At 34.6% G+C, this 18960-nt stretch overlaps 1 protein-coding gene across 1 annotated transcript in view; it reads left to right on the forward strand.

Annotated features, from left to right (window-relative positions):
* LOC129226269 (uncharacterized) overlaps positions 1–18960 on the forward strand; it is a 71410-nt gene that overhangs the window by 47689 nt on the left and 4761 nt on the right. Inside the window, exons 7-12 of the mRNA XM_054860870.1 lie at positions 1853–1996; positions 4037–4181; positions 6413–6600; positions 8649–8837; positions 10069–10144; positions 15415–15467. Of these exons, the coding sequence (XP_054716845.1) occupies positions 1853–1996; positions 4037–4181; positions 6413–6600; positions 8649–8837; positions 10069–10144; positions 15415–15467 (795 nt within the window). The remainder of the gene's footprint in view (positions 1–1852; positions 1997–4036; positions 4182–6412; positions 6601–8648; positions 8838–10068; positions 10145–15414; positions 15468–18960) is intronic.

Here is an 18960-nt window from a genome sequence, read left to right on the forward strand (position 1 = left end):
AGGTTTATGTTAACAGTAGCTGTTTAAGCCTCTTTTTCTCAGGTGCCGATTTCTTCGGTTTTCTCGTTTTGCGCGCATGATATCTCAGAAAGTTTATTATATATGTCCGTAAAACTTTTAATGTATGTTTATCTGGTTTATATTTATGACCTGAACCTAAATTTATTTATTTTTTTAAAATTATTTGTTTATTTTTTTGAAATTTGGTAAGTTAATATGGAAAATTACCAACATTTTGGGTAAAAAAATATTTATTTTTAAATATTAACTTTAATTTTTTAGTTGAAATTTAGGTTCAGATCGTTAAGATGTATCAGACAAACATGTATGAAAAGTTTTACGGAAATATATAAAAAACTTTCTAAAATATCATGCGCGCAAAACGAGAAAACCGAAGAAATCGGCACCTGAGAAAAAGAGGCTTAAACAGCTGCTGTTAACATAAATCTCTACGGGGAAAGTTTACGCATTTATAAAATAACTCGAAAAGTTTTTGGCGTATGGTAATAAATAAGGTATCAAATTGTTCAGAATAAAATTATGTATAACATATATTTTTTCCAGTAAATCGAAAATTCTGAAGATTAAAGGTCCTTAGGCCCCTTAATTCTTTCTTTGTTTATACAGTACGGTATTTAGTGGTTAGGGTGTAAGATTTGGGAATGTTGGATTCAAAATTTAAACACCCACTAAGTACATGTGTTGAACGTCTTCAAATAATCTGGGCTTGAAAGTACTCTGGTCGATAAACTTTGCGAAGCAAGTTTACTACAAGTTCTGGTGACTGGAGAGAATTACCCTCCCCGTCAACCTCTTGTCCAAATTGTGGAGGTGGATTTGACTGATGATGCCTTTTCCCGATGGTTAAGCAGTTATAATCATTCTGTGTTGGGGATAAAATGGTTCACCTACAAGATGTCCCTTTACAAGTGACCATCAATATCTTGACGTTGAATGGACGAAAGTGCCTCCACGTTTCAAAACGAGCTTTTACTTAAATTATGCGGGTGAAAACGATGAAATAAATTTTAAGTGTTGATCAGTATAGTTTGATTTTTTTAAAATCTTTACTAATACTAAAGCTGAAAGTCTCTCTGTGTCTGGATGTCTGTTAGGATCTCTGTGACGCGCATAGCGCCTAGACCGTTCGACCGATTTTCATGAAATTTGGCACAGAATTAGTTTGTAGCATGGAGGTGTGCACCTCGAAGTGATTTTTCGAAAATTCGATTTTGTTCTTTTTCTATTCCAATTTTAAGAACATTTTCCCGAGCAAAATTATCATAAAATGGACGAGTAAATGACCAAGTTATCATTACGTGGAACCGTAACATGGGCAAGCCAATTGGCGAGAAATCCATCATACATTATTTGTAAATATACAGGCGAACCAAAAGACCTTTTAATTTTCTACTACGGCCAAAGCCGTGCTGGTGTCACTAGTAATAATAATAATAAAGCTGAAAGTTTCTGGATGTCCGGACCTCTGTCAGGATCTCTGTGATGCGCATAGCGCCTAGACCGTTCGGCCGATTTTCATGAAATTTGGTACAAAATTAGTTTGTAGCATGGAGGTGTGCACCTTGAAGTGTTTTTTGAAAATTCTATTTTGTTTCTTTTATATTCCAATTTGAAGAAAATTTTACCTAGCAAATTATCACAACGTGAACGAATAAATTACGGAATTATCATAACGTGGAACTGTAACATGGGCAAGCAAATGAATATAGCAAATTGGTGAGAAATTCAACATCCATTATTTGTAAATATACAAGCAAACCAAATGATCTTTTAATTTCTTTACTACGGGCAAAGTCGTGCGGTACCACTAATTTAAATGATATATTTTCAGGCTGCACCACCACCAGCACCTGACAGAACAGCGGCTGCAGCAGAAGACGGAGTTAGTGCGGAGGATGGAGACACACTTCCCGCCTACACCCCGCGAAGGAGCAGACGATATGAAGACCCTCCTGTCACTTTTCCAGAAGTAGACGTAAGTGTCGGCCATTGAACAAGTTTGACATACGCTGATTTGAATTCATTATTGCATTTTATCTATTGTTTGATTATTGTTATCACACTAAAGTAGTTAGAAACTGAGTTTTTTGAGAGAAAAATTCATTAACAGGAAACAGTCGGCTTCAAATACAAAAGAAATGACTAGTGCTTTAGCTAGTAATATTCCTTCCTTTTATTTCAAGTCATCATTTTTATCAATTATTTTGTGGTATCAGAAAATGTTTCTTCCTCATTTCGTGTATTTTAAGCTCATTTTGCAGTCATTCTCCCAACTCTTTAAAAAATGTAGATTCATTTAAGACAGAAGTATTTTCATAATGCATTTCGTGTACTCAAAAGCAATTCGTGGTTAGTACAATTTGTGTATTAAGATTTGTAAGGAATATTAAGTTAGCATGTTAACTATTTCCTAATTTTTACTTCAGTAAAGTAAAACACAATGCTTGACACACAAGTTTATTATTCGACTTTTTGAATACATTTCTTGAATATATTTTACAATACAGGATTCCCCATTTAACATGATGCCACCTAAGACATCTAAGTTTTTTTTTTTTTTGAAACATATTTTTTCGATGCTGATATAAGATGCATTTCACACTTTTAAGCTAACAACTAATAACGTAGCTAACTTTTAAGTTTATAAGTAAGTTTAAGTTTATAATACGTATATTATATAAGTAGTATATACGTATTTAAGCTCTAAAGAGATATTGGTTTCCGTACAATAAATTGCGTACATGTGCAATAGCGCCATTATATAGGTGCTGCTAGAAGATTTCGCATTTCAAAAATGTTTTTGTTTAGACATTATTACATCGACAAAATGAACCGGTGTGAAGCAAAGGGATATGAGTGGACTTTTTGAGTACATTTTGAGCAAAATACAGGGAAAACTCAAACTGTAGGTAGGTTTTGATCGAAAAGTTTTTCTAAATCATATTGTGTAGCATATATGAGATTTCTTCTTACGACCAGTGCTAGTTATTCAGTAAGTTACCGTCATATAGCCAGGGCTAAGGCAGAAATACATGAAATACGCCGCCAGCTCAGTCATTCCAGCCTAGGACTGCAGTTTCGTGCTTATAAGCACGCATCAGCCCGTAATAGGAAGTGAATGATCTGGAGGTTGAAAACCTCTTAAGGAAGCCAAGAGTGCGAAACAAACTGGTAGCTAATACAGAATTAGCACAGACCAGACGAGTGACCGAAGCAATGGTTCGGTTCAACTCGAAGATTGAAGGCAATCTAAAGGCTAATTCTGTATTAGCTACCAGTTCGTTTGGCACTCTTGGCTTCCTTAAGAGGTTTTCCACCTCCAGCTCAGGTAGTCCTATGCCGGGCTGATAAGCATGAAACTACAGTCCTCGGCTGGACTCGGCTGACTGAGCTGGCGGTGTATTTCAGTGCTAGTTATCTTCAGCTTCAACTTTTTAGTTTATGAATTTACACCCCTCTTTGCTGCTTCATGTAATGGTAATTGTTGCCCCATGCTGGTATGACTGAAGCTAGATAGACCTGTAGATAGAATGCGGTAGATAAATCTATGTGCAGTCCTAGGAAAGGAAGAATTGCCTGTCGATTAGTCTACTGGTAGAATCATTTCTACCATTATCTTGATATTTTTAAAAGTTAGTATGGCAAACATCATAGGCGGTATGAGTGGTGAGAATTAATGATTAATTTCCAATGACCATATTGTCGCCTCAGAGTAACTGAAAGATATTTTGCTGTTGTTCTCAGGCTCAGATATCTTACTGTAGTTCTTTGGCAATGAAATATTGGCGTTTTTTTTATTTGCTGTTGCATTAAAAAAGCAGTATAGCGATGCATAAAATTACAATTTAAAGGTTTTACTTACACGTTTTCCAAGCTGCTTTTCTATCAAAAGTTTGACTTGGTTGTCTCACACATACAGAATATCGTTAAAAAATACCAATATTTTCAAAAATACGAAAATCATCAAAACGGCGGAGTTTGAAAACTGTAACGAATATTTGTTTTATTTCTGAAGGGTCCGAGTTTATTGCGGAGTCTGATGGAAAAGACAGACGCCAAGTTGAGTCCGGAAGAAAAGCGAGATTTGAGTGACATCATGGAGTACATCACCACAGAGGGGGGTGCTTGGGCTCTAGGCACCTCGCATCTTAATACATTCGGTGAGAAAATGAATCCAGAACTTTTTTTCCATTTTGCTTCAAAAATATAGAAAAAACACGTAAAATACACCGCCAGCTGAGATGGAGGCAGAAAACTTCTTAAAGGAGCCAACAGAGCCAAACAGAGTAGCTAATGTAGAATTAGCACAGCAAACGAGTGACTGCAGCAATGGTGCGGTTCGACTCAAAGATTGAAGACAAAGTTGGGTATTTTGAAGTAAGTTACCGCCCCAAGCCAGGGATAACGCAGAAATACATAAAATACACCACCAGAGCGGTGTATTTTAGATCCCGGCTTTGGGCGGTAACTTCAAAATAGAAAAAAACATTTACATGAAAACTGAAATGATTTATTTTGTGCTGTCTGTACTAATTGAAATGGCGTTTGACGTATATTGTAAAATGCATACTGATCTTTAGGAACATTTCGCCACCTTAAGGGAGAATGATGAACAACTAATTAATGCTTGAACACTTAATGAATTATTTTTCCAGAATTCATTCATTCTTATATAATAGTATCAAATTGTACAAAATTGGTTTGTATTAATTATCGTAAATCATTTAAGTACAGTGAGAATTATGAAAGCAAAATGTCAATTTCTCCCTCAATTGTAGGAGATCTAGAGAAGTACTTATGAGTCGCATCTCATAGATCCTGTAGAAATCTAAAAACGGATAAAGATTTGATAAATGTCTGAATCGCTAGGAATTCTTCGGAATACCAAAGCATTACTATCAGCATTTATTACCGTCATCAGTGTCACTCTTAACTTTAAGTTTCGTAAATATGAGTAACTTTCCTGGTGGACTTTCAATTTTTATTTTCATAGTCAATTTTCAAGTGTAATAGTCATTTTCATAGTCAATTTTCACGATAATGAACAACTCACTGTGTTCCGGTACAGGCTTCGTTAATACAGTTGTTTCCAATCGATTCTAAGTGGTTTTCTTAAATATATAAAGATATCTTAAGTTTAAAGATCTTTTGAAAATTTTTTATATGCATTTTGGAGATAATTTCCTTCTTTTGGGTAAGAAAAAGAAACGAGTACATCATGGTAGTTGATCGCATGTTACCTGCAATTTTTTCCCCACAGTTACTTGTCCTAAACAATACGGAAAAGTATGTATTTTTTGTTGAATACATTGCTTGGTATAAAACCAAACAACCTCTATTTTATAAATGAAAAAAAATGGTGCTTGGACAGTGTGCGTTAGAAGTTATGCTTCTTAAATTTATATTTTTAAAAACTTACTTTTAGTTTTTAACCATGAATCCTTTGTTGTACCTGTAAAGTGTAATAAATATGGGGAATTTAACTTTCGAAAAGAAAGAAACTTAATATTTTTGTTGGGCGTCTGAAATTTGAAATTTAACTAACAACAACTAATCAAAATGCATGAAAAGGACAAAAAATACTATAAAAAATGCACTAGATTGAGAAGAGGGGCATTTTTCAAGCATCCATACTTCTTAGTTTGTTACAAAGGAAAAGCTGTTTTACATTACTAATCTACAGATATCTTGCTAGTGGTTTAACATAGGAATCTACGGGAATCTCGCAAATTATTGCCAAACTGACACTGGATTTTACATTTAATTTTTGTTAATATTTTGTTTACAGATTTCTTAGTTGTCATTAACTGGTCGTCATTTTTTTATTTCACTTCTGTTTGCATCCTGTTCATGTTGAAACTTTTCAATAGAAGTATAACTCTAAGATTCTTACCAGCCCAAGTGTTGTATCTAAAATCCTGGGGAACTAAATTAGATTGTAATTAGCGTGAATGTAACAAATATTTCATTACAAAAGTTAATTCAGTTAAAAACCATAGGAAAAAAAACTTCAGGAGTACACCGGTGTATGCTGACGTGTTTTAGAACGAAACAATGGTAACAGCGAAACGGACGATTGCCAACACTCTGTAAGCGTTTAAACAAAAGTTAAAAGTGAATGAGTAATAAAAGATTTAATTTCGTTTAATGCTCCACTAACTACATCTAAAATCATCCACTAACTACATTTTATGAGCAGAATGTTGTGGTGAACAATAGTTTCAACTGACTAATTAAACGCATCATCAATTCATTTTTCATCAGTAACAATTTCTGCACCGTTTAAAATTAAGAGCTCGATTCAGCTTCATCAGCTCCAGCATCACAAATTAAGTGCACCAAGATTTTATGATTTGGGAACTAAATATTAAAAAATGCTTCCTTTCTGCAGATCATTTGATGGAAAACAAAGAAGATCCGTCCATACCAGCATTGTCTTTGAAGGTTCTCCGCGCAGTGTGTCGGAAAGATGACTCCATATTGCTTCTTCACCAAGACAGACAGAACCACAGCCTCATGAAGCATTTCCGGAGGATTGAACACCTCAGCGAAGAGTTACAGATGGATACTGCACTTCTGGTAAGCATCACAGCTGATGTAGTGAATTTTCATAAAACTCTGGAACCAATATGATTATTTTAGATTCCTTACTGTTCCAAATTCGATGCACCCTATAGAACCAAGTTCATTTATCGTTTTTTGATGTCTTACGTATTCGTTTAGTGTAAAACTAATCATTGTTGGTTCTAATTAACCAACTAGATACTTAAGATAAATAAATACCTTTGTGCTGAACAGTAAAGTAAGACAAACAACGTTCGAAAAAGCACAAATTTGCCAATTACAGCAGACACGTGTTTCGGCGTTACAGGAAACGCCTTTTTCAATGCAAAAAATAATGAGCTTATGGATGAAAAGACCGACTTTTGTCGGATGTCTTTTCATCCATAAGCTCATTATTTTTTGCATTGAAAAAGGCGTTCCCTGTAACGACGAAACACGCGTCTGCTGTAATTAGCAAATTTGTGCTTTTTCTAACGTTGTTTGTCTTACTCAACTAGATACTTCTTTTAAGGCATCAGGATATCTGCTAGTGTCAAGTTACTGGACAGATTCTTCCTCTTATTTTGGTAATTTCGAAAGTAGGTTTCTAGAAACCACGTGGTGCCCTTGTTCTTCTTACTCCTTGAGTTATTCAAATGTGAATAAATAACACACATAAAAAATGATGTCATCGCACCAGGGGTGTCCACCGGGGGGGGGGGGATCATGGCGCAGGACTGTGTCATTGAACATTTTAGGAGAAGTGTTTCGAGGGGTAGTTTTTACTTTTCTTTGGGGGGTTCTTGATTTAGGGGGTCTTTGCGATATTTAGGGGGTGTGCCCTTGCTCTTAGGGGGGCACCCCTGCTTGAAACCTTCATGATGCTGTGATTGGGACCGATGTATCCTTCAATTGCCACCAGGTTAGGCTTGTCTGAACACGTTTGATGTAGCTGTTTTTGATCTGCCCAGACACTGACAACACTTTTTTTAGAAAGTACACATTGCACATTTATACGTTTAGTTAAAATTCCTAAAAATGTGTGGGGAATAGGGTCTATAAGCAGCTGTTCAAAAATTCATAAATAAAATACTAACTTGCATAATTTTTGATAAACAGAATTGCTGAATGTAGTTGGTACTATTTTGAAGGTAATCATTTGTCTCTACAGTGGCAGCCAAGAAATCAAAAGGACGTTATTATAAAGTTAAGTATCAGTCGGGTTCATAAAAGCAAAGTAAATAAAACCGAGTCTATATCTATGTTTTGTGTTTCTGGATAGTAGGGTAGAAAAACAACAAAAATCTAACTCAGATATAGGAAAGGGCGCCGTTATAGTTAATTTTAAAACCAACTACACGCTGTCACCTGAGCACTTGTTGTTGATAAAAGTGATTAATATCAAAGATTAAAGTGATATTTATCAATTAAGTTATTGATAGAATTTGTCAATATTCAGTTGATCAAAGGGATGAGTATCAGTTAAGTCAATTAGTTGTTAAAATGCTTAATACCAATTAAGTTATTTTAATCAAGCCTCAGCCACTCAGAGCCTATACAAAATCGCTATCCATACCTGAAGATGAAGCTACAGGCAAGATTTAGTACAAAGTATCAGAAAGTACATACAGTAAACTTCCGATTATCAGCGAGTCAATTAACAATCAGGAACATGTATTTTTTCAGAAAAAATCAAATACCAAACGCTGTTTTTTTGTCCAAAAATTGTAAATTTAAACTCAGTTGTTTTATTTATTTATTTGTTGTGCTTTCTTTATCGTGCATACACTTGTTCTTTATTGATGTTCAGTTCTCTCGTGCAAAAATACAAAACATTTTTACGGTACAATACATATTTTCCCTGTTTGAAGAAAGTATTTTGCATCAATACAGCTAAGTTTTTGAGAGAGAGCAATTTTAACCTTATTTGTCCCTCATTTTTGCCTTTTTGATGTTTATCCGCAATTTTTATTATCCGCAGCACTTGTGCCACCCAATTCCGCGGATGATCGGGATTTTACTGTATAAGGGGTTCAGGTGTTTTTATTCCCAAATGTTGATCAGCTATTAATATCTTCTTTCAGCTGTGTGAGTTGAGTGCTAATCCTTCCTGCATCGACTGGTTAACCTACATATCCGAGTGGCAGGACGAGAACGGGCGCCCCACCAGCAACTCTCGGTGCACGACGGCAGCAGCAGTGCACGCCCTGCTCAGCCCCAGCACCAAGGAAGTCGGCTGCGCCCTCGTCTTCAACCTTGCTCTAAAGAAGGAGGTAACCAAAGATTTCCAATAATTCTGTTCATTTATTAACCTACCGAGTATATTTGGGCTTGCCACAAGAGGGTTAATTGCCCTGTGACAACTGGGTTAGCTTAGTTTACTATACATATCAACACATTTTCTCAGTACGGCTTATCCGGTTTATGGATTAACCGATTTACGAGTTGTCTCTGTGCTCCTACAAGACTTTGAAAAATCGTTGAAGTCTATGTACTTTGACTATATTTTCAATTAATTCAATTACGTTGATATTCGTTGAATTATGGATCAAGGGGTTGAAGAAGTAGAAGAAGGGGTGCTCTCTCTTTAGGAAATGTTCAGTTCCCCCTGTACCTTCACGAGATGTGGAGAAAAATTGAATTTTATTCAGTTTCAAATTGCTTTAGGTTTACAGGTCCTCATCCATATTCCCTATTTTATGTGTAGATATGAGCATTAGTAAAAAAAACAACAAAAGATAGTTTAATTTATATTACTGTTTTAATGAACTTGTTTCAATTACATTTAAATTATGTAAGGAAGGAGGTAGGTAATTTGTGTTCACTTTAAAGATGTGAATCTTTACTAATAATAAAGCTGAAAGTCTCTCTGTCTGGATGTCCGGAGGATGTCTGGATGTCTGGATCTCTGTGACGCGCATAGTGCCTAGACCGTCCGGCCGATTTTCATGAAATTTGGCACAAAGTTAGTTTGTAGCATGGGGGTGTGCACCTCAAAGCGATTTCCCGAAAATTTGACGTCGTTCTGTTTCTATTCCAATTTTAAGTACAAACCTGTCATAAGATGGACGAGTAAATTACAAAATTATCATAACGTGGAACCGTTACATGGATACAAGCCATTTGGCGAGAAAATTCACCGTACATTATTTGTAAATATACAGGCGAACCAAAAGACCTTTTAATTTTTCTACTACGGGCAAAGCCGTGCGGGTACCACTAGTATGAAATAAAGAGAATGAAAAGATAAATAAAGTTCAATCCCTTGTTTAAAAAACAAAGGTAACTGACATATTGAAATTCATGTTTGATAGAAAAAAAACTTTTTATAGGAGTAGTCGTGTTTTGTTTCAAAAGGGTATTTTAAATTGACTGCATTCATTGTTATGGATGTTAGAAAAACACGTTTGCTTGAGAAAGAGCTTGGCTTATAAATAGTGTGGTGTAATTTTTGAAGAATGGGACTACAGCTAAAGTAAAAGATTTATTTTTTTTTCTTTTCAGTTATTTGAGGATATGGCAACAGAAATTTCAATGGCTGTACTCCAGTTTCTGCAAACCCCTCCAGAGGAACCTTTACGTAAGTATATAAGCTATTTTTCAGTAAAAACATCTGAACCCTGTTTTTGAAGGAAAAGTTTTAATTTAATTTCCTGGAACTTTAATTTTGAGCAGCATAATTTCTGCGAAACAGTAATCCCCAATACTTTTTACAGCCTTCTACCGGTCAACGTTTGATAGCGTTGAACGCTTAAGGGGGCGCTTTCCTTTTCTCTCAGGAAATCAATATTTATTTTGCTTTTCGACTGCAATTTTAAATGATATTCCTATAAAAAGGTGTTATAAAAGTAAATTATTTTAAAATACAAGAATTCGTGTGTTATAAAAGTGTTTATTGGGAGGCCAGGTATCATTTTATCCACGGAGATCCTGGTCAGGTCACCGGGGTATATCAGTACTTTAAAAGATTTAAAACTGTTTACTGATAATAACGGGCAACTTTGATAACTTAACACCAAAATTCAAATACGAGTACTAAAAAGCATTTCTTTTGGCAAGCCGTAATTTTCGCGAAAATAAAGATATAAGTGATTTCATAAACGGAAAATTTCGCTGATTTTATGTGAACAGAACTGAAAGTTGCTAGCGAAAGAAAGAAAGCTAATAATGATAATTATTATTATTATCATTATTTTTACTATTACTGTTGTCTTTTTATAATTATTGTTATTATTACATTAATAATAGTAATAAGTTATCAGTAAAAGTTTGAATGAAGTCAGTAATTTTACTCTTTGCAACGAAATATGAATTGAGAAATAATTTATAAGGTGACCTAATATTGTATATTAATCTAAATGTAACGTACCAGAAAGGTTTGCTAAAAGCAATATTTTTCAAAAATGATTTCAAAAATTAATTTTTATTGTATAATATTTAAGCGATGAAGGGTTTTTTTCTGTATCTGGAAGGATATTCTAAATTCGTTCATCTTTATAAAACAATCATTGTATTATTAACCACAACATTTTTTTCTTGTGTTCTGCCTTGTTTGCCAATTGGATGTAATCGTGAAATTATCCTAACAAGTCTGTCATGGTGCATGTTGCAAAACTTTTCGCGTGTAGCCCATTAGGTTTGACAAACGAGATTTAGTGGCATCGCCCGCTCTGTCGCTGAACCTCTACCCCCAGACTGTGGTTCAAGATCAAGAGAACCGTCGCTTCCGAGGGAATGCCTTCTATTCGTGGAACATCCTCCGAGAAGTTATTCTGGTGAGGAGCATCTGCCTTTGGGAATCTGAGGAGGAGTTCTATTCTTAGAACGGCGTCTCGTTTTCCACTGGATTCAATATCCTCTCTCAAAGAGTGAATCACTTATTGAGATATGAGAACGAGATTCAGGAAATCAAAATGATGTGTTGCATACCATGCTTACAGATTTCATACATTGAAAACGTGAATCGCGTCCTAGCCGAAATACGATTGGGTGGCTCATTTATGAGACATTGGACGAGACAAGAAACGAACTGCATACAGTGCTGGTAAAAAAAAAAAATGCATCAACCTTGCATTTTCACAACAATGGGATTATGTGAGAAGTTTTGGTCGACCGATTAACGATGAATGTATGTGAAATTCTGCAAAACTTATGAAACAAACCTTGGCAGTAATCCGATAACTGTTTACGTAGATCGGGGCTGTTTCCGGGCCAAGGCAAACTGCTGACCTCATGCTCGATTTCCCATTTCTTCACCTGCGTGTGAGTTTAGAGAAAAAAAATATTTAACCATATGTCAATTTAAGTTTAATGGCAGGATGAAGGTTTTTAAATCGTTACTTACCAGTGTTTCCCTATGGCACGGAGCAGAATCATCCTGGAAAATGACGTTCGGAACTGAAGTAAAGTGATACTGGATAGTAGGAAGCAATTTCTCCTCCAAAATGGCAATATACACCTGAGCGATTACTGTTCCTTGCACAAAGTAAAGCCCACCAACTCCTTAATCAGAAATACATCCCCAAATTATCTGGGATACGGGATGCTTGACTGCAGTCGGGATGATTTTCCTCTCCTTTGCGGCGCGGATGATACAATTTTTTTTACCCCCACTGTAGGTGGGATCAGGGCTGCGGAGTCGGAAGGAAAATGACCGACTCCGACCCCGACTCCGACTCCTGGATTTTGAAACGCCCGACTCCGACTCCAACTCCGACTCCGACTCCGGATTAAAAAAAATAATTGTATTTTTTCAACTCCCTCGCTCTCTTCAGGGGAAGGGGGAAAACCTCTAAACAGAGATTGAAATATTAATTCCTTTTTATGAAAATTTCGCATTTTGTTTTTTATTGTAAACCTAAGACGCGTACAACGTTAGAAATTCAATTTAAAGATCAAATTTTCCAATAGTTACGAGTTAAAAAGTGAGATGACTTAAAAATCCCTTTTAAAAAATTTGAAAAGGATTATCTGTAATTTGCCCCCCTTTAATGTTTAGCAAATAGATATTGATCAAATCGTGTGCTTTCAATTTTTTAAAGCTGTAACTTGAGAGAAAAAAAGCTTTTTTTTCTAAATCCAAGTTCTTGAGAGGGGGTGGTTCGCCCCGGGTGACACCCATCTGGTAGATGACACCCAAAGTTAATTTCAGAGTTTATAAAAAATACAAATACTTTAATTCTGAAAATTTTTGCGAATATATTTTAAATTATATTTTATCAATAAAATTTCAACAAAAATAGGGCACATATACGTCAGAAGCTAATTTTACACAAAATGCGGCGGTATATAAATTTGTACGAATAGCGGTTACTATACCTATATTTCTTCTTCGCTAAATTTTTAATTTAAATTTTATTGGCTGAATTAACCTTAATATGAAGATTTTAAGATTAACTGCAATTATTGAGTGTTGTAATCAAGAAATCATTTACACTTATTTTGTTCCATACTTTTTAGTGAGAACCAAGCTTATAGAAATAGTCTTAATAAAGAAAAAAACATTAGATTATTTCATCGAATCTTTTGGATTCGTACTTTCGCGCCAGAACTTCTTTGAATTTGCCGTTTACCCTTAAACGCTTCAATCTTAGCTACTGGCCTCAATTTACTAATTTGTTACGTTTCTTTTACTATTTTATAATTGAGATCGAAAAAAACACTATATTTCTATTTTTATTTGAAAGTGATTACTTGAAAATGTTAGGCAACAAAACCGTTTGCTGACAGTTGCTATTAGTTAAGTTAAAAAGCAAGCAAACTAGGGGACAGCTACAGAAAGTTCGATAAGCACTCAAGCTAGCTGATTGCCATAATGGCATTTATTTCCTTATTAGTATCTTTTTATACATGTAATCGAACCAATTGGTAGTCCGTTTTTAAAAAATGCAAGGAGAGTCAGGGAAAAGGAAAGAAAAAAAGAAACCCGGAGTCGGAGTCGGAGTCGGCATGTTTTCTAACGACTCCGACTCCAACTCCTTTACCCCAAAATCAGTCCGACTCCGACTCTTCGACTCCGACTCCGACTCCGACTCCACAGCCCTGGGTGGGATACTTACAGATGAGTACACTGCAAACGTTAATTGCGCCTTAGCTGAAGTACAATGACTCTTTTACTAAATAAGAGTCAACCTTACCACTTTAATACATGAAAATAACTGATCTTCTCAGTCTGGATGCATTGATGTAGATTTTATCTAAATAAAAAGACGAATTGTGTTTAATCGGAGGTATACTGAGATCAAATTTAAATGAAAAGTTTCTGTATTCAGTCAAATTCCGTCACTCGTCGTATAGAACAATATAAAAAGTCTTTAAAGCTGAACATATCGTGCAAAAAGAGCCATTAAAGCGCAGCTTAAAATAAATACTGCTGATGTCTTTGTAATCCTAAATCATAAACAAATAATTCAATGAAAACAAATAAATAACATTGCGGTAAAAAATAAAACACACTCAACAACATTTTGAATTTTTTTGAAAATTTGTTCCTTTAACTTTTTTTTAAAATTACTTATGGCAGCTTATATTTAAAGATAAAGTAAGAAGATAATAAATCTAGAAATGACAACGAAAAACAAAGAAAATCACATGGCGACATGTTTAGTCCAATGTTTTTTAACGCTGTTGCTTATGTTTTCACAGTATTTAATGAATGAATTTAAAATATTTCACATTTTCAAATTGCAGTAGTTTAGATTATGATTATTTATCTTTTAGCATAAAAGAGGTGCTTAAAAAAAGGGAGACCTTTAATTTAGAAGACCTTTTTTAAGGAAAACTTTCCCTATGGACTATTTAAAGGATCAGTTTTCTGGTTCAGCTGGAAAGTATAATAGAAAGGATTTTCATCATTGCATATTAAATGTTTCCCTTTGTACAATAAGTTAAAAGCAAAGCAAAAGTATAAGATTTCCCAAACAGCCATTAGAATTGTAGGCACGTGCTTCAGCGTTAGAGGCAACGTATTTTTCAATGCAGAAAAAACATTTGGCAAAAGATAAATGTCGGGGGGGGGGGGGACTTATCATCATCATGAAAAGAGCAAAATCTTTTGCTAAATGTATTTTTATTTTATTTTATTTTATTTTATTTTTTGCGTTTTATGGTTCCTCGTGACACCGACTCACGTGTGTACGCTATTTGTGGATTTAGAATTTGTGCATTTGAAATTATTTTACAATTTCAAATTATCTCCATGCTTCCCTAAATCTTGTGTTTGATTAGATTCAGTTTGAAATGCCTTTGTTTCCAATTATTTTCTTAAATGTCTAGAAGAAACACGCTACGCAGACTGTTTGGCCTTTTATTATAAGATTTTTATAGTAATGTAAAACTAAATTTCAAATACTTAATTAGTGGTTCCTTTTCTGTGTTGATTTTGATTGACAGAATATTATTTTTTTTTTTTATAAATTGCCCAGTTGTTATATATAAGGGCATATCTACTTCTAAGGAAAAACATTTTATGCTCATGGCAGAAATACTTCTGTGTATAGTATATAAATGTTTTTATATCTTCTACATATTTAATTTCATTAAAAATATATAATAATATATATTAGAAAATCAGTGCATTGCCAAAAAATTTCTTTCTTTTCTCATTATCCCAATCTCGATCTAATTTACCTATCACTGCCTATTTGGACATTTACCTATAAATTTATTTATTTATTAAACTATACCTGATTGCTTTTATCTGTGACTGAAAAAACTCTTGTTGCATCTGTGCGTTAAAAAAAGTCTATGTTCCGATTCATGGTGATTACAAATCAAGGTTTTGAACATTTTCATCAGCAAGGTACTTTAATGAGTCTTTAAGTTACTAACCGAGTTCTTATCTTTTTTCAGTGTATCAGAGCTTAACTTCTCTCTTAAGGTTTATGTGCATCAGCTACAATGAAGTAAGTTGCTACTTAAAATTTCTTTACCCAAAATAATTTTTCTTTTTTGTATTCTCTCTTCTTTTTAGAGTTTATGCATTAGTTAGAATGAACACTCTGACAATTGCTATGCGTCAGAACCTCATTTTTTTTCTCATTCAAATACCTGAAAAACATCGAAAAAGGGGTTCCTTGCAACCTCGAAACACGTGTCTGCAGTAATTTGCTGTATTTTTTGTTCCTTTAAACGTTGGTAACTCATTCATTTAATTTTCAAGCATTAAGTTATTTATTCGTAAAAAATGCAATTGTTTTAAAAATTTGTCTTGTGCTGATGATGATTTTACCATTTTAATAAAAATCGAAAACTCAAAATGTTCTTAAATTCATGGGGTTCTTTGGAACAGCGAAAATCTTGTATGTAATATTTTTGTAAATTTCGTGCTTTAAAAGCGCTGATTTTATTAGCACGCATTTATTTCGTCAAGAATATTTATTTCGATTTTAAGTGTTATTCGAGCTGATTGTAAAAGTATTTTAACTGATTGAAAGAATAATTATTGATTTTTCGCTAAAGCTCTAGACTAGGAATTCTGAATGGGGGCCATTGACGACCAAAGTCACAAGAAATGCTAGCCACTCTTTCACTTTAGGTAGCCATTTCTAGAAAAAAAAATATGTTCGCCATTAAGAAGGGGTAAAAAGGAGGGAGTCAAGACTTTCATTCATTAAACCAAGACCCCAAGAAGCGTTAAAGATTTTAAAGTAAAGCATTTCAAGAAATCAGGTTTCTTTCGCTTATTTCACGCAAAACGTAGCAACCATTCGTCGTTGTTGAGTCACGTGACTTAAGGTCTTTGGGTCAGCTTTTGTTAAGCCAATGACTGGACGTTAACGATTTTACGTTAAAGATTTTAAAGCAAAGCATTGGAAGAAATCAGGTTTCTTTTGCTTGTTTCACGCAAAACGTGCCAACCACTCGTCGTTGTCGAGTCACGTGACTTGAGATCTTTGGGTCAGCTTTTGCTAAGCCAATGACTGGACGTTAAAGATTTTACGTTAAAGATTTTAAATCAAAGCATTGGAAGAAATCAGGTTTCTTTCGCTTGTTTCACGCAAAACGTGCCAACCACTCGCCGTTGTTGATTCACGTGACTTGAGGTCTTTGGGTCAGCTTTTGCTAAGCCAATGATTGGACTTTATTCTTCCATTTAAATTCCTGCTTTAAGATGCATGCAACGCAAAAAGTAAAGAATCTATTCCCTATTAGCATATTCTTTTAATCATTTGTTAGTTTACAAATGATTAAAAAATTACGATACTCTAATAAATCAAGAAATAGAATTTCACTGGATTTCTTTTTTAACATAAGTATATAAACATACAACAAAAGGAAATACCTTTAAATATAATACAAACGTGGGCAAAATAAATGAAAGCACATGCAATAACTCATACAGCCTTTGGTTTACTTACTAGTCGGAAAATTTCTGTCATCTGACATTTTGATGATTTTTTTTTCAAGGAATTAGAAATTTTAAAAGGTTATTAACGCAAAAGCAAACCTTTTATCAAAAAAAAAAAAAAAAAAAAGTAAATTAGTTTGAATTCTGAAATTTTGAATTCAAATTATGCGTTTCGCAATCACGAGTTGCGGCAGGACCCTACTCATTGGAGTTATTGTTTCTAGAAAAGACTCCTGTCCCCCCCAAAGTCTGCCCCCCCTCCTAGGCGATTACATGTCTACAGTTGTGTGTATGTGTGTTTTCCTGTGTGTATGCACATAGGCGTGTTTGTATGTGTATGGGCGTGCGTGCGTGCAGGACATGACGCCACCGACCAGAAGAAGCAGATTCCGGGGGACAGTGCTCAGAACCAGAGGAGCCACACCCGCAGAGGACGGTTGGCGGGAGTGCTGCAGAGGCAGGCCGGGGGGGGGGGAAATAAAATCAGCGTAACGTCAAGGACAGTCAAATGAGAACAATAAGCAATCGTGATTGCTCAAAAAAACACCCCTCGACAAAACAGTCCATTTTTATATACAAGTAGCTTTAAAAACGTCAGCAATCATTGACTTACTTTGATTGAAAATATTCGATTTCAAAGGAACAATAAAAAATAATTTAAAATATAAAATCACGATAGCGCTTACTAGGGACTCAAGAGGTGGGCTCAAACAGTGCCCACATATAAATTCACTTCGTGGTGGCACAGCAGGGATAGGATTTTAAGATAGTAATCGTAATGCGACATTAATTTTAAAAAATAAAGAAACACATGTTCGCCGTATTTGGCAACTGGGACTTGAAATTTTTGTAGCCATTTTCAATGAAATGGTGGCCCGTTGGCGATTGACAACCGCTCATCTCGAGCTTTATTTATCGCCCTTAGGTTAGGGCTAAGGCATAACTATGAGTAAATATGCTTGCAGCCTCGTTATGAAGTTCAAAGACTGCGCGTTCGTCCTTGTTACGAACTCATCAGTCTGGAATAGTCAACAATCGAGCTGAAAGCTAATGCTCGTTTCACTGCAACTACTCAGTTTCAATGAGAGTTGATAATCTCATCTTCAGTGAGACGGATATATGCCTACATCTTAGATTATCTACTCTCATTGAAGCTGAGTAGTTTCAGTGAGACGGACATTTGCTTCCAGCTCGGCTGTTGACTATTCCAGACTGATGAGTTCGTAGCAAGGACGGAACTGCAGTCCCTCGATGTCAGAACAGCACTGTTGATATTTTGTATGTAGGGGAATGTGGGGGCAAAGTGAAATGGAGAAATCTTAGCGCCACTTACCTAGTAATATTTTAACAGTGTAGTAACATATGTAGTCTATTCCAGTCAAGAAAAACTTACCTCTGAAAAACATAGAATATGATAACACAAGCGATTTTCAAAAATTGATACTCAGATTCTAATATTTTGTTGTAAGTCGAAATTTTTTTTGATATTATCAAAAGATAAAGTTCTTGTAATTAACATTTGAAATATTAATTGGGACCTTCTAATACTCGGTGCAGTATTTATTTAGCTAATATTTAGTTTATTTGTATTTTTAATATTTTTCACAATTAATCAAGTGTATGCGGGGAAAACTGGATGGGGCAAAGCGAAAGAGTTCATTTTGTTTATTCGTTCAATCATTTACTAAATCACTTACGTATTCATTTATTAACTAATTTATTTGCATTCCTTCATTTAATAATTCATTTAATATAATTCATCCTTTCACTTATTTTCTTATTTATTCACACACTATTTTATTCACTCATTTATTTTCCTCATGTATTAATTGATAAATTTATTTATTTATTAGTTTGTTTCATTATCTTTTCATTTATTAAATTGTCATTTGATCTGCCCATTTGCTGAGAAATAGTTTTCCCAATCGAATAGAAAATATTTCATTCAAAAAATACTTCATTTTTTATTTTGCCCCATAAAAAAACGCGAAAATGTTCCTTTTGAAAGTACAATTTTTCTGCCAAAAATATAAAATAATTTTTCAAGG

The sequence above is a fragment of the Uloborus diversus genome, chromosome 7 (assembly GCF_026930045.1).
Source record: "Uloborus diversus isolate 005 chromosome 7, Udiv.v.3.1, whole genome shotgun sequence".
NCBI lineage: Eukaryota > Metazoa > Arthropoda > Arachnida > Araneae > Uloboridae > Uloborus > Uloborus diversus.